General features: G+C 48.0%; 2 protein-coding genes across 2 annotated transcripts in view; one reads left to right on the forward strand and one right to left on the reverse strand.

The window, feature by feature from the left end:
* Lzic (leucine zipper and CTNNBIP1 domain containing) overlaps positions 1 to 19,224 on the forward strand; it is an 85,168-nt gene that overhangs the window by 25,708 nt on the left and 40,236 nt on the right. The window lies entirely within an intron of this gene.
* Rbp7 (retinol binding protein 7) lies at positions 8,803 to 12,167 on the reverse strand. Its single transcript, XM_052178188.1, has 4 exons — positions 12,083 to 12,167; positions 10,631 to 10,809; positions 10,321 to 10,422; positions 8,803 to 9,036 (listed from the first exon to the last, which is right to left on the reverse strand). The coding sequence occupies exons 1-4, from the start codon at positions 12,153 to 12,155 to the stop codon at positions 8,986 to 8,988; spliced, it is 405 nt and encodes a 134-aa protein (XP_052034148.1). The 5' UTR covers positions 12,156 to 12,167; the 3' UTR covers positions 8,803 to 8,985.

The following is a 19,224-nucleotide window of genomic DNA, read 5'->3' on the forward strand; positions in this document are numbered from 1 at the left end:
AAAAACCAAAAAACAAACAAACAAACAAACAAACAAACAAAAATAAAAACAAGTAGGGCAGGCATAGTTGTGCATGATTTTAATACCAGCATGCAGGAGGTAGAGGCAGATGGACCTCTATGCACTCCAGGCCAGCCTGGTCTACATAACAAGTTCCAGACCAGGTTAGAGCTACACAGTAAAGCTTTGTCTACAAAACAAACAAACAAACAAAAATCAGACATGGTGGTGCATACCTCTAATGTTTTAATCCCAGCATTAATCTGGAGGCAGAGGCAGGTTTGAGGCTAGCGTGGTCTAGAGAGGGAGTTCCAGGACAGCTAGGGCTACACTGAGAAAAAAAAAAAGAAAGAGAAAGAGGGGTGGGGAGAGGTGGGAGGAGAGGGAGGGAGGGAAGAAAGAAAGGAAAGAAGGAAGGAAAGAAAAAGGAAGGAAGGAAGGAAGAGAAAGAAAGAAGGAAGGAAGGAAGGAAGGAAGGAAGGAAGGAAGGAAGGAAGGAAAATCACGAGTCAAGTATAGTACTCAGGCCTGTGATCATAAAAGGCGAGAGGGGGCAAATGATTTAGATCAACTTGGCTATGATGTAAGCAGTTCCAGGATGGCCTTAGCTGCAGATGGAGACCCTTTCTCGACAATAATAACAATAGCGGATGCAGGAGAAATGCCTCCGCCTCAGTTCTTTCTATTCTGTGTCCATCACCACACCTGTAGCTAGCTCACAGCCGCCTGTGACTTCAGCTCCAGGAGATCTGACAGCCTCTTCTGATCTTCACAGGCACACAAACAGACACAACATACACTCACACGGATACACATACGTAAAAAAAAGAATAAGAAAGTAATATACACAGAGAGTGGGTGGACAGATGGTAGAAGAGAAAGAGACAGACAGGTCTCACGTGTAGCTCTGGCTGCCCTGGAATTCATTATACAGACCAGGCTGCTCTCCAACTCACAGAGATCCATCTGCCTCTGCCTCCCAAGCATTGGGATTAAAAGTGTATGCTACTCTGTGCAGTGATAATTTTAATGCGAGAAAGACATTATTGAGTTAAACAGCAGTTATGGCTAACAACGTCGTAAGTGTATTTAGTGCACCGAACTGTGTAGTTTAGGTTAAAAGATAACTTTGGGGGCTGTAGAGATAGCTCAGCACTTAGGAGAGCTCTCTGCTATGTCAGCCAGGTGCAGGTCTTTGTTTTTTTGTTTTTTGTTTGTTTGCTTGTTTGTTTGTTTTTTTTTTTTTTTTGGTTTTTTTGAGACAGGGTTTCTCTGTATAGCCCTGGCTATCCTGAAACTCACTCTGTAGACCAGGCTGGCCTCGAACTCAGAAATCTGCCTGCCTCTGCCTCCCAGAGTGCTGGGATTACAGGCGTGCGCCACCACCGCCCGGCCCAGGTGCAGTTCTCAGCAGTCATGTCAAGCTGGTCCCACCTGCCGCATGGCCAGCCTCAGGAGATTGACACTGCTTCTGGCCTCTGTGGACGCATGCACACACATCTACCACCCCATGTCCACACATATACATAAATAGATCTTTACAAAATAAATGAAGTAGAAAGGTAACTTTGATTTTTCAGTTTTGGCCGTCAAACCCAGTTCTTCACACAAGCTAGGCCAATGCCTTACCACCAAGCCGCATCTGGTGCCCTTAAATGGTCAATTTGATGTTATGTAGATTTTACCACTTTCTTTCTTTCTTTTTTAAAGTTCACTCACAGGGATGGGGACTGTCAAATCCAGGGATTTGACAGTTGTTGGTGAAGACAGGAAGAAAGCCTCTCTGTGGGAATGTCCACTGGTAACCTCGGCGTGCAGCATTTTGGCTGTTCTTCCACAGAATTACCACAGGACCCAGGAATTCCACTTCCCAGCCAAAGGGATTGAGGTAGGAATTCCAGTGAGGGGTTTTTTTGTTTTTTGTTTTTGTACCCTATTTTGTTTGGTTTTGAGCCATATAGGGTTTCACCAGGCTGGCCTGAAACTTGCTGTGTAGCTCAGGCTGGCCTGAAACTCACTTCTATAGCCCAGGCTGGCCTTGAACTGTGGCATCGTGCTGCTCTAGCCAACCGAGACCTGGATTGCAGCTGCTACATTCTAACACTTTCACTCATAGCAGTATTATCGACACAATGAACCAGAAAGCAATGAAAGAAAGGACAAACTGAATGTGGTCTAGCGACACAAGGCAGAGGTGGCACATGTCTTTAGTCCCAGCACGTGGGAGACAGAGGCAGGCAGATTTCTGAGTTCAAGGCCAGCCTGGTCTACAGAGTGAGTTCCAGGACAGCCAGGGCCACACAGAGAAACCCTGTCTCGAAACCCAAGGACTAATAATTCAGCCTTTGGAGCCATAGCTCTGCAGTTAGTACACTCTAGCTCATGCACAGGACCCATGGCAGGCAGCTTACAACAGCCTGTAACTCCAGTGGGACCCGTGCCTCTAGCTACCACCAGCCGCTATGCCTGATGCACATACTATCCCCATGTACACACAGTTCAAAATAATAAATCTTTGAAAAGTAATAAAAGGGGGCTGGAGAGATGGCTCTGCGGCTAATAGCGCTGACTACTCTTCCAGAGGTCCTGGGTTCAATTCCCAGCAACCACATGGTGGCTCACAACCATCTGTAATGGGATCTGATGCTCTTTTCTGGCATGTCTGAAGACAGTGTATTCACATACATAAAATAAATAAAGAAATCTTAATAATAAAAATAGTAATAGCCAGGTGGTGGTGGCACACGCCTGTAATCCCAGCACTCTGGAAGGCAAAGGCAGGAGGATTTCTGAGTTCGAGGCCAGCCTGGTCTACAGAGTGAGTTCCAGGATAGCCAGGGCTATACAGATGTATTGGCTGGTTTTGTGTGTCAACTTGACACAGGCTGGAGTTGTCACAGAGAAAGGAGTTTCAGTTGGGGAAGTGCCTCCATGAGAGCCAACTGTGAGGCATTTTCTCAATTAGTGATCAAGGGGGAGGGCCCCTTGTGGGTGGTGCCATCCCTGGGCTGGTAGTCTTGGGTTCTATAAAAGAGCAGGCTGAGCAAGCCAGGGGAAGCAAGCCCGTAAGAAACATCCCTCCATGGCCTCTGCATCAGTTCCTGCTTCCTGACCTGCTTGAGTTCCAGTCCTGACTTCCTTTAGTGATGAACTGCAACGTGGAAGTGTAAGCTCAATAAACCCTTTCCTCCCCAATTTGCTTCTTGGTCATGATGTTTGTACAGGAATAGAAACCCTGACTAAGACAACAGAGTAACCCTGTCTCAAAAAAATCAAATCCAATAATAATAATAACAACAACAACAACAACAACAACAATAGCATGTACTGCTCTTGCAAGTTCAGTTTCAAGCACTCATGCTAGGCAGTTCACAATCACCTGTAATTCCAGCTCCAGGAGATCTTCTTAAATACCTGCACACACGTGACACGCGGCATATGCTGACACATTCATATACTCATCAATAAAAACAAAATCATTATATAACAGCCTTAAAAAGAAAGGGAATTCTGACTCACTCTCAGATGGACTTTAGAGATTAATAGTATGCGAAATAAGCCAGACACTGGGGCTGAGGAGGGAGGCCTCAGTGCAAGTATGAGGACCAGAATTCAAATCCTAAGCACCCATGTAAAAGCCGGGTATGGTGGTGCATGCCCGTATATGCCTGTAATCCTAGTGCTGGGTGCTCAGGAGGGTGCTGAGACAGGCAGCTCCCTCTCCTGGGAGCTCCCTGGCCAGCCAGTTGATAAATGAGCAAGGGACCAGCAAGGGACCCTGTCTCAAAAAACAAAATGGACAGCAATTGAGGAAGACACCCAACTTTGACCTTTGACCTCTGCACACACACACACACACACACACACACACACTCACACACACACACACAATACCACCTCCACAAATAAAAATATTGCAGTATCTCCCTTATCCAAGTTCCCTAGAGTTGTGATGCTCTTTAAGACAAATAGCAAAAGCTCTTTAAATAGCAGTTCCAGCCCACGGGGAGTGGGCGTTGTTAGGGTTCTGTCTAAGCTCCACCCCACAGTTACCTGGCAACAGCCAGGTATGCCCCGCCTCCCTGCAGTTGCCTGGCAACAGCCAGGTAGGCCTGGCATATAAAAGAGGGTGCTGGGCCCTCCTCTCTCTTATCTCTTATTCCTTTTGCCTCTCTTCTCTCTATCCTCTTGGGCTCTCCTCCCCTCCCCCCTCTCTCCATGTGGCCATGGCCGGCCTCCACTTCTCTACTCTCTCCCTCTCTCTGCCTTTCTCTGCCTCCACTACCCCATTAACTCCCATCCTCTGCCCTGAATAAACTTTATTCTATACCATGTCTGTGTGTGTGTCTGGTCCCTCAGGGGAAGGGGTGCCTGGGCATGGGCCTGCTGGGGCACCCCCCTCTCCACACGGCCCTGGTTGTCCTGGAACTCACTCTGTAGACCAGGCTGGCCTCGAACTCAGAAATCCGCCTGCCTCTGCCTCCCAGAGTGCTGGGATTACAGGCGTGTGCCACCACCGCCCGGCTTCTTAATACTGGTTTAAAGTGACCAGCGTGGTTGATTTAATGTGGTTTTTTTTTTTGCTGTCTGTCATGCTTGCACGACCCCAGGGCCTCTGCATGCTAGTGAAGTGAGCTTTGTGGGGACAGCACATTTCCACTTTGGTGATATAGCTCTAAGGCTCTGCGCCACCCTATGTGTATTTTACTTACACATATTTGTTTATTACTTGTGTGTAAGTGCTAACTCAGGTATGGCGATCAGAGACAGCCTTCAGATCTCCATCCTCTCCCATCATGTGGAGTCCAGGTATTACAAACTCAGGTTGTCAGGCTTAGTGTCAAGAGCCTTCTTGGGCTGAGCCATCTCCTTGACGCTCATATATGCATTTTTACCACAATTAAAAGAGGAATAGCCAGGTGGTGGTGGCAGAGCTACACGAAGAAACCCTGTCTCAAAAACAAAAAACAAATAAAAGAAGAAGAAAAAAAAACTGGGTGTGGTGGCCCACATATTTAATACCAGCACTAGGGAGGCAGAGGCCGGTGGATGTCTATGAGTTAGAGGGCAGCCTGGTCTACATTCTGAGTTCCAGGCCAGCCAGAGTTACAAAGTGAGACCTTGTTTCCAATTCCCCTGCCTGCAGAAAGGATGTGTGTTTCTGTGTGTACTAATGCTAATTTTTAAAAAATCGTTTTTGTTTACTTGCTTTTATTAATCGTTTATTTTTTAGACAAGATTTCTCTATTCCTACTGGGCAGGAATAAATAAATAAAAATTAACTAAAACCAAGGACCAAGTGTCCCCTCTGCTTCCCTGCTGCTGTCCCCGTGTGGAACTGCAGGTCACCTCCCTAATCACAGGCTTCCATTGTTCTGCCGCTGCACAGCTCTCGTGCTCCCCTGGAGTCCAGGCTGCGGAGTCGGAATTCTCGATCCTCCCAGGAAAGCTGGCTTGGTTCAGATACTTTGCAGAAGGTGTCGCGAGACGCCCCCTCTTTTTATTCCTTAAAATCTGCCTTTTCTCCGTGTCATTACACAGGCAGCCCAGCCCTTGCTTGGGGGAAGGACCGAGCCCGCGGCTCCCCGCAGTCCTCATCCAACACGTGGCAGCCCGTCTCAGCTCTGCGCAGCGAGGTCCTGCAGCCTCCCCCTGGTGGACGCTTCGAGTTGAAACTCTAGTGGCCATTCGTTCCAGCCGGAGCCGGGTCAGCCCCGCCAGCTGGCGCCAGCCTGCAGAGAAGGAGCCGGAGCCATGCGACGGAAGTCGAATCCTGCGCCTGGTGCAGCTATCGCGTCCTTGACTCCACGGAAGCCCTTCCTTTGGCTCCTAAAAATATTCGGTTATTTCCGGGCATAAACTGTCGGGCTTAGGCCTCAGACACTTGACTCCTAGTCTGTCTGATGTTCCCCTAAATCTTTACTGAGAGGCAAGATAGAAAGGCATCAGGAAAAACCATCCTGATGTGGGGGGATAAAAGGAGTCTGTAGTTGAAGCCTCAGCTTCCAGAGTCGCAGCACAATTAGTATTTGCTGTGAAGATGGCCAGCATCTATATATATATAGATGTATATAGTATATGTATAGATATATATAGGTATATATATAGTGTGTGTATATATATACACATATGTATATATGTATATATATACAAACATACATACACACATATGTGTATATATACACATATATTTTTTCACATAAAATGTTAAAATATCAATGAACCGGGCTTAAAACCTAAGGGCTGCACTGTCTCTATGCTGGCCACCATGACAGAGAATGTTAATTGTGTTAAGATTCCTGAAGCTGGGACTTCAAGCGGGCTTCAGAATGCTGTTCCCATCTGGGTGGTCCTATCGGCTTGAAAGCCCTTGCTCGGCTTCCCGCCATCCCTCGATCTATCCCCCTGCTGAGCAGCCCCGCCCCTGCGCCGAGCTGCAGCCTCACTTCCGGCTTCCACCACATCGCTCTCTCCGGGTGGGCTTCCTCCTCCTTCAGCTGCTAGAGGACGAAACGGTCATCTTACCACAGTCCTCACCTTGCATCCTGCCTGCCTTGCTCGCCAGTTTCCTGAACTGCGGATTCTTCCTCTAAAAAGGCTGCTTGTGCTCCAGACGGAGTCCTTGCCTGTTAAGGGGACTTGTCCTGGGACTTTCTTATCTACATATCCGAGAGCCTCCCCACTAAAAACCCTATCACCTCTGTGATCATGCAGGTTCCCTACTGCCTAGATTCCTTTCTACTGTTGTGGGAAAATACCCTGAGGATAGCAAGGTAAAGAAGGAAGGCTTTGTGCTGACTCACAGACCCAGGTTCCAGCCGCCAAAGCCTGGGAGTCTCACAGTGGGGACTTAAGGACCCTTTGTTCAGTCCAGGCAATGGTGCCTTCCTCTATTAACTAAATCCACGTATTCCCTAAGGCATGCCCAGAGCTTGTCTCTGGCTAGGCTAGCTCCTGTCAAACTGATACTGGACCAACACACTTTCTTGTGTGACCTTCCTCTTACACTGGGGACAGGTCTGACCAGTGTGTGCATGCTTGTGTGTGCGTACGCGCGCGTGTGTGCACGCACATATATACACACAATGCACATGTAGACATTAGAGAAGAAAGCTCTTGTGAGGAATCAGTTCTCTCCTTTACCAAATGGGGATTGAATTCATACGTCAGAGGAGAGCCAGGGCCCTTACCCACTGCCATCTTGCTGGCCGCCGATTTTTATTTACGTGTATGGAAATTTTGCCTGCATCTATGTCTATGTACCATATACATATCTGGTGCCCACAAAGGCCAGAAATGGGTGTTGGATCTCCTGGAACTGGAGTTATAAAAGACTGTTGGTTCTGGGAACTCTGGGTCCTTTGGAAGAGCAACCAGTGTTCTCAGCCATTTCTCCAGCCAACCAAACTGCGACTTTAAAAATCTTGCCTTTCAAGTTCTGTCTTTGATGCTAGGTTTTGAGGACCTACTTTATTCTGGTTTCTTCTCACCACCCATGTACACCCTGTGCTCAGTTAGCTGAAGCACACGCTGTAGCACCAGACTGAATGTGCAGGTGTGAGCCAGGTGTGAAGATGTGTGTAAGTACCCCAGCATTGGGAGGCCAAGGCCGAAGGGTACCAACTCAGCCAGCCTCAGCTGCCTGAGACCCCATATAAAATCAAGCAAACAAATCCCTTGAAAGACTTCCTGGCCTTCCAGCTAAAGTGCTTCCTGTTGGCATGGGTCACCTCTACATCCTCACACCCGGCCAGTGCCACCACCTGTCCACCTTCAGAAGCTATTTTTGAAACCTTTCTCACTGGCCTCAGAGGCGGGAATCACGTTCTGTTCCCCAGCGTGTATTCTGCACACAGAACAGGCTTTTGGGTTTTTTGGTTTTTTGTTTGTTTGTTTGTTTGGATTTGGTGTGCACCACCACCGCCCAGCCAGAACAGGCTTTCAAATACTCCTTAAAATAATGGGTTGTGGCCCCGGTCTTTAATCCCTGCACTCAGGAGGCAGAGACAGTGCTGGTATTCTGTCTAAGCTCCACCCCACACTTACTTGGCCACGGCCAGGTATGCCCCGCCCCATAGACCTGGCCCACTATAAAAGGGGCTACTGGCCTCTCCCCCCCCCCTCTCTCATCCTACTCTCACCTCTCTGCCCCTTGGGCTCTCCTCCCCTCCCCCCTCTCTCCACGTGGTCATAACCGGCCTCCACTACTCTACTCTCTCTCTCTGCCTTTCTCTACCACTAACTCCCAATCTCTACCCTGAATAAACTATTCTATATGATGTCTGTGTATGTGTGTGGTCCCTCAGGGGGAAGAGGTGCTGGGGCAAGGGCCTGCCTGGGCACCCCCTTCCCCAACACCACCGTGCCACACTCCCTTAACCCCCAATTCTCTCTTTTTAAGCCCCTTTCAGACAGGGCAGTGTCTGTAGGTTCAAGGCCAACATAATGGTCTACATAATGAGTTCCAGGTGAGCCAGGGTTACACAGTAAGAACCTGTCTCAAATACATATTTTTTTTTGTTTAGATTTATTTATTATGTACACAGCATTCTTCCTGCATGTATGCCTGTAGCTCACAAGAGGGCAACAGACCCCATTACAGATGGCTGTGAGCCACCACTTGGGTGTTGGGGATTGAACTCAGAACCTCTGGAAGAGCGGCCAGTGCTGTAACCTCTGAGCCATCTCTCCAGCCCCTCAGATAACAAACAAATAAATCTCTCCAGCCCCTCAAATAGATAAATTAATAAACAAACAAACAAGTAAGTCATGTTAAGTGTAGAAAGAAAAAAAATACCAGCATCATTTGAACAGGTTTATTGGGGCTGAAACTGTCCTGGAATCAAATAGTTTCTCGTTCAGGCTGCGTGACAGCATTTCAGTTACAAGGCCCTTCATTAACCCAGAACAGACAAACACCCGTCCCTTCTGCAAGATAATTTGGCATGAGGACTTGCCCCGAGTGGGCTCTGTTGCTGGACAGGATCAGGCTCTCTGGAAGATTTGTTTGCACACCTGGCCTTCACAGAACATTTCCTAGGACAGGAAGGGAGTGAAGAAGGAAGAAAGAAAAAAGGTGATGTGCATTTTCAACAGTTCTGATACCAAATGCACTGTCTTCTCCATCCTTACTTCTCCTGCTGACAGGAAACGGGTATCCGACCATTCGATCCTGACAGCCTCTACTGGAGTTAGTGTAGACCCATAGCTACAGGTATAATTATGCATCTGTGTGTGCATATACACACATACATGTAGACAGAGTCTCTTTACATAGCCCTGACTGTACTGGAAGTCACTATGTAAAACAAGTTAGCTAGTCTCAAATTCACAAAGTTCCTCCTGCCTCTCCCTCCCAAGTACTAGGACTGAAGGTGTATCCATCTTACCCAGCCCTGGCTTTAGACTTTGCAGATTTTATACCTTCTAGATTGTACTTTAGAAGTATTGACTGGTTTGAGCTGTGACCTGTAGTCACACAGTTGTGGCTGTGAAACAAACCACTGCCCCCTTTGATCACTGCAAAGGGGCTCTGTGCTTCTATTGGAGGTTGTTTTTGTTGTTGTTGTGTTTAATTTATTTATTTTGGTTTCAGAGAAGGAATATGAAGTTAGGTGGGTAGGGAGATAAAGGAAGTCTGGAAGGACTTAGGAAGGGACATAGAGTATGATCAAAATATACCATTACTACAACTTTTTTATAGTAAAAAAAATGTATTAAAAAATAACAGCCAGGCAGTGGTGGCATATGCCTTTAATCCCAGCACTTGGGAGGTAGAGGCAGGCAGATTTCTGAGTTTGAGGCCAGCCTGGGATTCAGAGTGAGTTCCACAACAGTTAGGGCTACACAGAGAAACCCTGTCTCGAAAAACCAAAATAAATAAATAAATAAATAAATAAATAAATAAATAAATAAATAACAAGGGGATGAAGAGATGGCTCGGTAGTTGAGAGTTCTTACTGCTCTTGCAAAGGACCAGGGTGCAGTTCCCTACATCCACATAAGGCACCTGTAACACACAACCACCTGTAACTCCAGTCCCAAGGGGATCCAGCGCCCTCTTTTGGTCTCTGCACACACTGCACGCATGTGGCACCCCACCCCCACCCAGTGCACACATGAATACAAATAAAGAAATAGAGATTTAAAATAAGGATCTAGCACCCTCTTTTGGTCTCTGTACACACTGCATGAATGTGGCCACACACACACACACACACACACACACACACAAATACAAATAAAGAAATAGAGATCTAAACCTCTCCTCCCAGCCCCTCTCCCCCAAAATGTTTTCAAAAGATCAGGATGGATCCGTACCAGGTGGAGCTGGTCCCCTTCGATCCAGTGGCTCCAGCCTCTGTTTTTCTTTTCTCCTCTCTGTACACAAGTGAGTTTGTCGTTCTCCCAGGTAACCACGCTCTGCATGAAGGGAGAGAGAAACGGTGCTTCACTCTGGCAGGATCCTTAAATATCACCAGGTAGACTGCGTGCCTAGTTAACTTTGTGAAGTCTGCAGCCTATGTTACATTTTAATTTAAAAAAAAAAAAAACCTACACAGAGAAACCCTGTCTTGAAAAAAAAAATTAAGTGTAAGCCCCAGCCCTCAGCCGCACCCTAACCAGTTACCCTGCATTTTCTGTTATCCAGGCCTTTGTTGTCCTCCTCAAATTCTTCTCCGACTTTGAAGTGAACGAGATAGTTCTTCAGGCTGCTGCACGTGTGGATGGTAAAGGAGTCCCCGTTTTGCTCAATCATTTTCTGTGGCTTCAGCAACTTTGCAATCTTACGAGTTGCAAAGTCAATACCTAAAAAGTTATTGTTCTTATTATATTTATAATTATTACATTAATGTATGTGTGGGTATGCATGTGTAAGTCAGAGAACAGCTCGATCTAAAGCAGGATTTTATATAACACATGCTGTCTTTGAAGTTGTATAGGCAAAGGTGACATTAAACTTCTGATCTTCTTGCCTCCCTCCACTTCCAAATATTGGATTATAGGTGTGCACCACCATACTTGACTCAAGAGAACGTTTATAAATTTTACATGCAGGCGTATCTGTGCACTGCATGTGTGCAGTGCCCAGAGAGGCCGGAAGAGGGCGATCAGATGGTTGGGCGCTGCCACGTGTGTGACTGAGCCATCTCTCTAGCCCCTAAAGAAGAATTTTTTAAAATTGCTTTTACTGGGGGTTCGGAGTCTGTTCTATGTACTTGAAGGCAAAAGGAAGTTGGTCAAGTACCAAGTGTATCAAGGTCTCTCTCTCTTATCCTTATACTTGGGAAACAGAGAGAGGAGGTGTCCTGAAGTCTGAGATCAGCCTGGTCTACAAAGTGAGATCTTGGCCAGCTTGACCTACAGCGTGAGACCTTTTGTCAAAACAGACAAACAAAAAACCCAAACAAACAAATCCAAGCCCAAGTCTCTACGCGAGAACAGTTGCCCAAATCTGCCACATCTGTAGAGCCAGCGTCATACCGAGAGTCTTTTAGGAAGAGGGGACAGTGATCCGACCCTCTCTCGTGGACCCACGCACCCCACTGGTGACCACAGGGTTCAGGGTCTAGGGCGCAGCGCTCCCACCGCACACATGCGCAGCAGCTCTGGCTGACTCTGCCTGTTCATCTGCAGGAGTCGCCTTGGACTCCTGCACTGGCCAAGCAGGCTCGGCTCTGGCGGGGAAATTGAATTCTCAGGCAGACTGCAGCTGCTGGCTGGCTGGTTTAGGGCGCCAGGACCCGCCCTGCCCCTAGGAACCCCAGCCGCTCCCAACCATATCCACGCAAAGTTGGTACAGAAGCACCTGGGATTCGAGTGACACAGAAGGGCAGCGAGGGACAGATGGGTGTGGGCAGGGATGACTGACAGGCAGACAAGACAAGGGGGTCAGAAGAAAGAGGATGAACAGAGGAGCAGAAAATCTGGGACAAGGGCAGGAGCTGACCAGCTGAGAACATAGCCCTCAACAGACAGAGGACCTGGAACGGACAGAACAGGCTGCCTTCACTCAACCCTGGAAACCCGAGACCTCGCTTCCCACCATTGTCCCCTTAGCTGCACAACCCTAGCGTCCTACCCAGGGCCAGCATGTAGCCCTCGAAGTTGTCACTGCTGAGAAGGTTCCAGGTCCCGCTGAGGTCGGCTGGCATGGTTGGTGTCTGTTGGCAGCCAAAGCCTGAGAGTCACAGGCAGTGATGCCCTATATAGTCAATGGGGTGGGGGTGGAGCCAGGATGGGGCCCAAGGGGACCTCAGGAGGGGACAGGGAAGCTGGGGGCGGGGAGCCCTGGAAACACCCTGTCAGCTATCCCTCCTAGCCGCCTTTCCCACGTGCTCCTGGCTCCATCCCTTCTCCTGCCACACCCTACCTTGGCAACTTCTGTTTCCCTTGTCATTTTCCCTCCTGTCATTTAATTTTAAATACATCTGAACCCAGAGTGTGTCTCGGGTCATCTTTTATTCCTCTGCCTCAATGTCCATGACTAGAGGAATGGTTTTCAGACTCACGGCATCAAATACTGTGTCAGCATAAATAACAGTTATATGCGTAAGCCCAAGGCAACACACAGCCATCCTTCACACAGGAACTCATTTCTTCTACACTGCTCAAGTTTAAATAAATACCCATTTTTATTTTTGTGTGTATGTATGTATGTGTCAGTGAGTGAGTGTATACCACATGTGTACCAGCACATGTATATATGTGAGTGAGTGTATATCCTCAGGAGATGGAATTACAGGCAGACTGTGATCTTACCCACTCCCATTACACTTCATAGGTGTTGGGCACTGCACTCAGGTCCTTTGAAAGAGCAGCTAGTGCTCTTAACAGATGTGCTGCCTGTCTAGAGCCAGCCTCATTTCTGAGACAGGGTCTCATGTAGCTCAGGCTGGCTGCTAACTCACTATGTTGGCTAAAGATGGTCTTGTAATTCTGCTGCCTCTGCTAGGATTGCAGGTATGTACCACACCTGTGCAGCACACCTGTGTACCACACCTGTGCAGCACACCTGTGTACAGCACCTGTTCATCACACCTGTGTACCACACCTGTGCAGCACACCTGTGTACTGTACCTATTCATCACACCTGTGTACCGCACCTGTGCAGCACACCTGTGTACCATACCTGAGCAGCACACCTGTGTACCACACCTGTGCACCACACCTGTGCAGCACACCTGTGTACCACACCTGTGTACAGCACCTGTGCAGCACACCTGTGTACCCCACCCATTCATCACACCTGTGTCTTGTGTACCACACCAGTGTACTTCACCCATGTGCCATATTAGATTTATATGGTGCTTGTGCTTTAAGCAGAACTTCGTGGGTTAAAGCCAACCAAGCCTCTCACCCAGCATTTCTATAACAAGCAGACACCCAGGTGACACACAATGGGTTTCTCTGTGGTCCTGGTGACCTTTTGCCTCTGGTTTTGACCTCCCCAACTTGAGTTGGCTTTCAGGTGTCAGCTGTGTGGGGCAGAGTAGGCAGTGTCACACACCAGTAACTAGGCAGCATTAACTCCCTCAGCACAACAGTTCCAGTTGCTTCTCAAGGACCCAACCTGTCATTTACCACTGCTAACTGCAAGGGAGCCTGGGAGATGTAGTTCTCCAGGATTTAGCCTCTGTAGCAGAGAGAGCCACAGGAGGAGGGAGGAGAAAAAGTGGAGGCAGAGGCAGGAGGATCTTTGAATTTGAGGCCAGCCTGGTTTATAAAATGAATTTTAGGACAGCCAGGACTACACAGAGAAACCCCGTCTTGAAAAGCCAAACTAGAAGGAAGAGGAGGAGGAGGGGGGAGAGGAGGAGGAGGAACAGTGGTAAAGGGCGTGGTTTGTGAGCAGTGGCCTGTAAGGTGAGGTTAAGTTCCAGGCCAGTGATTAACTATGTCTCAAACAAAAGGTGGGAAGCATCTGAGGACTGACATGTGAGATTGTTTTCTGACCTCCACAAGCATAGTGCACATACATGTGTGCATGCATGTATGCTTACACACACACACACACACACACACACACCAAAAATCCTAAAATAAACATCTTCACATATTTTCTGCTTATGATCCCCAATGTTCTCCTCTCCCTCTCCTCCCCCCTCTCTCCCAGTCTCCCTCTCCCTCACTCTCTCAACCCCCTTCCTTCCTTCCTTCCTTGCAGGCTTTTTTTGTGTGTTCTTGCTTTGTGTGTGTTGTGTGTGTGTGTGTGTGTGTGTGTATGTTTAGAAGCATGCACTCATGTGTGCACTAAAGGTAGGAGTGTTACTGAAGATGAATTCAGGCTAGCAGAAACTAATACCAGTAAACCCTCCCTCACCCCAACACTCTCAAGGGGTTCTTCCTGACTTGGTTTCTTGCTAAGTCCCCAACAGCATTACATTGTGTTACATTCTGTCTCTTCCAATTTATTAACTCCAACCACCCCATATAAATTCGTTTGTTTTATGTGTTTTGTGTGTTTCATCCAGGTATCTTGCCTGGATGTGCAAATGCTCACTACATGCATGCAGTACCTACAGAGGCCAGACGAGGGCATCAGGACACCTGGAAGTTACCGGGGTTACATGTGGGTGCTGGGAACAGAATCCCAGCCCTTTACAGGAGCAGAGCATGCTTTTCTCCACCGAGTCCCCCTTCCAGCCCTCACAACCCAGGTTTTGTGTAGGTTTGGGTAGAGATGAAGCTCTCGTCCTCTTCCAGATCTTTGCAGAGGGGCGCCCCTCTTCCTGCTATGGTTTACTGGTCTGTGCGTGGTTACTGACTTTGCCTTCTTGTTCAAAGGAAGGATTGTTTCCTCTAGCACCGCTCTGTACTGGGAGGAACTTCCCCTAGACACTCCTGGTCCCTTCCACATCCTCTTTTTCTTTTTCTTTCTTTCTTTCTTTCTTTCTTTCTTTCTTTCTTTCTTTTTTTTGTTTTTCGAGACAGGGTTTCTCTGTGTAGCCCTGGCTGTCCTGGAACTCAGTCTGTAGACCAGGCTGGCCTCTGCCTCCCAAGTGCTGGGATTAAAGGCGTGCGCCACCACTGCCCGGCGTTCTTTTTCTTCATGGAGCTGGGATGAGTGTCCCTGGACTAAGGAAGGACATAGGCCGAGACTCTAAAACTGCAATCTGAAGCTTATCCCTGGGGCCACAGCCATTGAGCCACTGTAATCCACTAGATAGAATTAACCTGAAATTAACTTGAAATAGAAAAACCTTCTAGGTCTGGAGTTCTCAGCTGGTAGAGCATTTGCCTCACATGCGCAAACCCTGGGTTCATTCCCTAGCGTTGTATAAAGGAGGCAGGCGGATGCCTGCCAATAATTTCAAAGGTCATCCTTAGCTATTAGCAAGTTTGAGGCCAGCCTGGGCTACAATGAGACGCCAGCTTAAAAAAAAAAAAAAAAAAAAAGCAAAACCAAAACCAAAAACAAACAAATAAAAAGACAAAACAAGCAGGGCAGTGGTGGCACATGCCTTTAATCCTGGGATTAACTCGGGAGGCAGAGGCAGGCAGATTTCTGAGTTCAAGGCCAGCCTGGTCTACAGAGTGAGTTCCAGGACAGCCAGGGCTACACAGAGAAACCTTGTCTCGAAAAACAAAACACAACAAAAAAACAAAACAAACAACAACAGAAAAAAACAAAAACCAACCTCCCCCAAAACCTTAACTTGAAAGCATCTATCTTGCCAGTTCATAGCCTTTCCGCAGGCAGGTTGCTCTAAAGTCAGTTAGTAGAATTAAAGCTCAGATTTAGGTAGCACATGAGGCCCAGGTTCATAGCCAATACAAAAAAGAAGTGTGGAGGGGAACGGAGGGGAGGGAGAGGGGAGGGGAGGGGAAGAAGATGGAAGGGGGGAGGAGGGAAGGGGAGGAGGGGGAGAGGAGGAGAGATCATTGAAGTGCAGTTTGGGCAGGACTCACTGGGGACAGTTCCTTGTCACCTTAGCCACACAGCAGGTTGGCTTGAAGTGGGAGGGGCTAGCAAAGCCACATCCAAAATGGTCCAAGCTCATGATCGAACTTGACTGTGGGTTAGTTGGAGATGCGCCCAGGCTTGGCTGCTGAGGGCTGGATCCTGTAAACTGTAAGCTCTTTCGGGGCTGTCGGGGTTCCCAGATAGCAGAGGCCAAGTTCTCTAAGAGTCCCAAGAGGACCACAGAGGTGCTGCCGTGTGCAAAAGTGTGCAAACTGTCTCAAAAGATAGGTGACATCACTTCCACCAGAGTCCTAACCTTCCCCAAATTCAAAAGAAGAAAACTGGAAACCAGGCTGGGGACGCAGCTCAGGGATTGAGAGCCTGCACTGAGGCCTGGGGCTCTGTGTCTGCACGGTAAAATCAAATGGGCGAGACTTAGCTTTGTTACCTCTTGCTGTGATGAAGTATTCAGACAAAAGCAACCTAACCGGGAAGGGTTTATCTTAACTCCCCATTCCAAGTTATGGTCCAGCCTGGCAGGGAAGCTAGGATCGCAGGGCGGGAACATGAAGCTACCAGACATCCACAGTCAAGAGCAGAGAGAGTGCCTGCCTGCACTGGGCCCATTCATGTCTCCTGCCACACAGTCCAGGACCTAAACTCTGCCAATGGCACAGGGTCCTTCCACATCAGTTAAGAGGCATCATGGACACCCACAGGGACACAGTTAGTAATGACATTAAGTCACAACTTGGTTAACATTCTTTTGTTTGTTTGTTTGTTTGTTTGTTTTGAGACAGAGTTTCTCTGTGTAGCCCTGGCTGTCCTGGAACTCACTCTGTAGACCAGGCTGGCCTCGAACTCAGAAATCTGCCTGCCTCTGCCTCCCGAGTGCTGGGATTAAAGGCGTGTGCCACCACTGCCCGGCCACATTTTTTTTTTTAAGTTGGCTGATGTGGCACTTAGAAGGTAGAAGCAGGTGGATCTCTGAGTTCAAGGCTAGCCTGATCTACAGAGTGAGTTCCAGGTTGACCAGGACTGCACAGAGAAACCCTGTCTTAACAAACCAAATCAGCCGGCAGTGATGGCGCACGCCTGTAATCCCAGCACAAAGCCAAAAAAAAAGCCAAAAAAAAAAACCAACAAATCAATCAATCATCAATCAACCAATCAAACCAAACAAAAAACAAACAAAATTTGTTTATAATTTGCTTATGTTGTAGGTCATATATTTCTCTGTCTGTCTGTCTGTCTGTTTCCTGGCAGTCAGGATATGGGCATGTCTGCTTTGCCACGTCCTCCCAACTTTGATGGCCTGAGACCCCTAACACTGTGAGCCAAACCTCTAATCCTTGGTTCTCTGAGGCATTTGGTCACAGAAACGAAAAGCTAACTAGTACACACCTCTGTTTCCCTGTTTGCTGACTGCCAGGCCATGTTACTGACCAATGCAGCATCCCCGGTCTGCCTGGTAAATGCTCAATAAATGCTAGACTAACTAACTGAATGAATGAATGAATGAATGAATGAATGTGACCTTTTCCAAGGGAGAAATGCCCTTTTTATTGAGAAGCCAGGGTGGGATCAACTTGCCCAGAACGGGCTGTTGACTATCTTATACCCATTGGCACAGGCAGTCCTTGATGTTTGTGAACTCTGCCCACATTTCTGGAGTCTGGAACAGGATGCAGAAAGAACAGTAGTTACTTCCTAGCCTTAACGATCGTATTGTTCTACAGTCTGGCCTAAGCTGTGAGAGCCACAGAGGTAACTAATAATACTTTCGGCCTCTGCACCAGTGGCCCTGGCTTCGGGCCAGCTCAAGTAAAGGCCACCAATTCAAGGCAGGACTAACTGCAGCTCAAGGGGATGAAGGGTCGCAAATTTGACTGAATCATGGGCTCCAGAATCACCGCTCTCCTGGTCCGTTCCAAGGATTTCCCTTTAGACAGGATCAGAAATTTTGCTGGAAAGGAAAGAAGCAGAAAGAAGCAGAAAGAAGGAAGGTATTTGCCTCCATACCCTGTGTTTAATGCTTTTAACTCAGCTATAAACTCCTAGACAAAGGTGGGGCTCTGGACCTGCACATAGAACTCCTCCCCCACAGATGCTGGATGGGAAACAGGGAGGTCACCAGGGTGGGAACTCGCTCCCAGTTGACAGAGTTTGATGCTGATCCAACAAGGATCTGGGAGTAAGATGTGATCTTGCCACCATCCCTCCCCTGCCCCCCTGTGATCAGGAGATGATACTATCAAGAGAGTACCCTTCGATTCCTTAGATAGCCCCAAACTAGTTTAAGGCTGACCCTGTCACTGCAAGAATTGTATTTTGTTTATTTTGTTTTGTTTGGTTTTGGTTTTTTTGAGACAGGGTTTCTCTGTGTAGCCCTGGATGTCCTGGAACTCACTCTGTAGACCATGCTGGCCTTGAACTCAGAATTCTGCCTGCCTCTGCCTCCCAGAGTGCTGGGATTACTAGTGTGCGCCACCACTGCCTGGCTCCAATAATGGGTTTTGAGGGCATGAAACCTCGAATGATGATGGGGTGCAGGAGAGATGTCTGATTTGCAGGATGAGCTAGGGGTACCCAGCCTTTCCCTGTCTGAGCCTGAGCAAGCAGCTGACTCGCTCTCTGTGCCCAGAGCACTGGCCACTTCCCCCTTGCAGCTCACCAGGCACAGAATGGGGACACTGTGACTGGCAGGAACCTTGGTGACTGGTGAGTCTTTCACACCAGCCCTGGATCCTGCCCTACATCGGTGCTTCTGAACACAAAGGTCTTTCTTGTTCAGGCCGCTCAGGGTTGAGCATCCTACAGTAGACAATCTGACACAGACAGCACATAAAATCCAGGTATTGTCTTCTCCAGGCACTGTCTTGCCTTTGGCTGCTACCTACAGCAGGGTGAGAGTCTGATTCAGGTCTGATTTCACTTGTGGATCCACAGAGGGGAAGCTGGACAAGAAAGCTACTCCTGTTCTCTCAACAACATCATGGTGGCTGGTTCATGAGCTCAGTTTTGGGGACTGTGCCACTTTGAGCAGCTTGTTGGTTGTGACAAAGTTTGGACCAAAACAAAGAGCCTTGAGCCCTCAATCCCTCAATCTGGCTTTGCCACACTATGTAGAAAAGACATCAGGAAGCCAGACATGGTGGTGCATGCCTGTAATCCCAGCACTTGGGAGGCAGAGGCAGGCAGATTTCTGTGTTCGAGGCCAGCCTGGTCTAGAGAGCGAGTTCCAGGACAGTCAGGGCTATACAGAGAAACCCTGTCTCAAAAAACCAAAATAAATAAATAAATAAATAGAAAAGACA

This window comes from Apodemus sylvaticus, chromosome 3, assembly GCF_947179515.1.
Source record: "Apodemus sylvaticus chromosome 3, mApoSyl1.1, whole genome shotgun sequence".
NCBI classification, from domain to species: Eukaryota; Metazoa; Chordata; class Mammalia; order Rodentia; family Muridae; genus Apodemus; species Apodemus sylvaticus.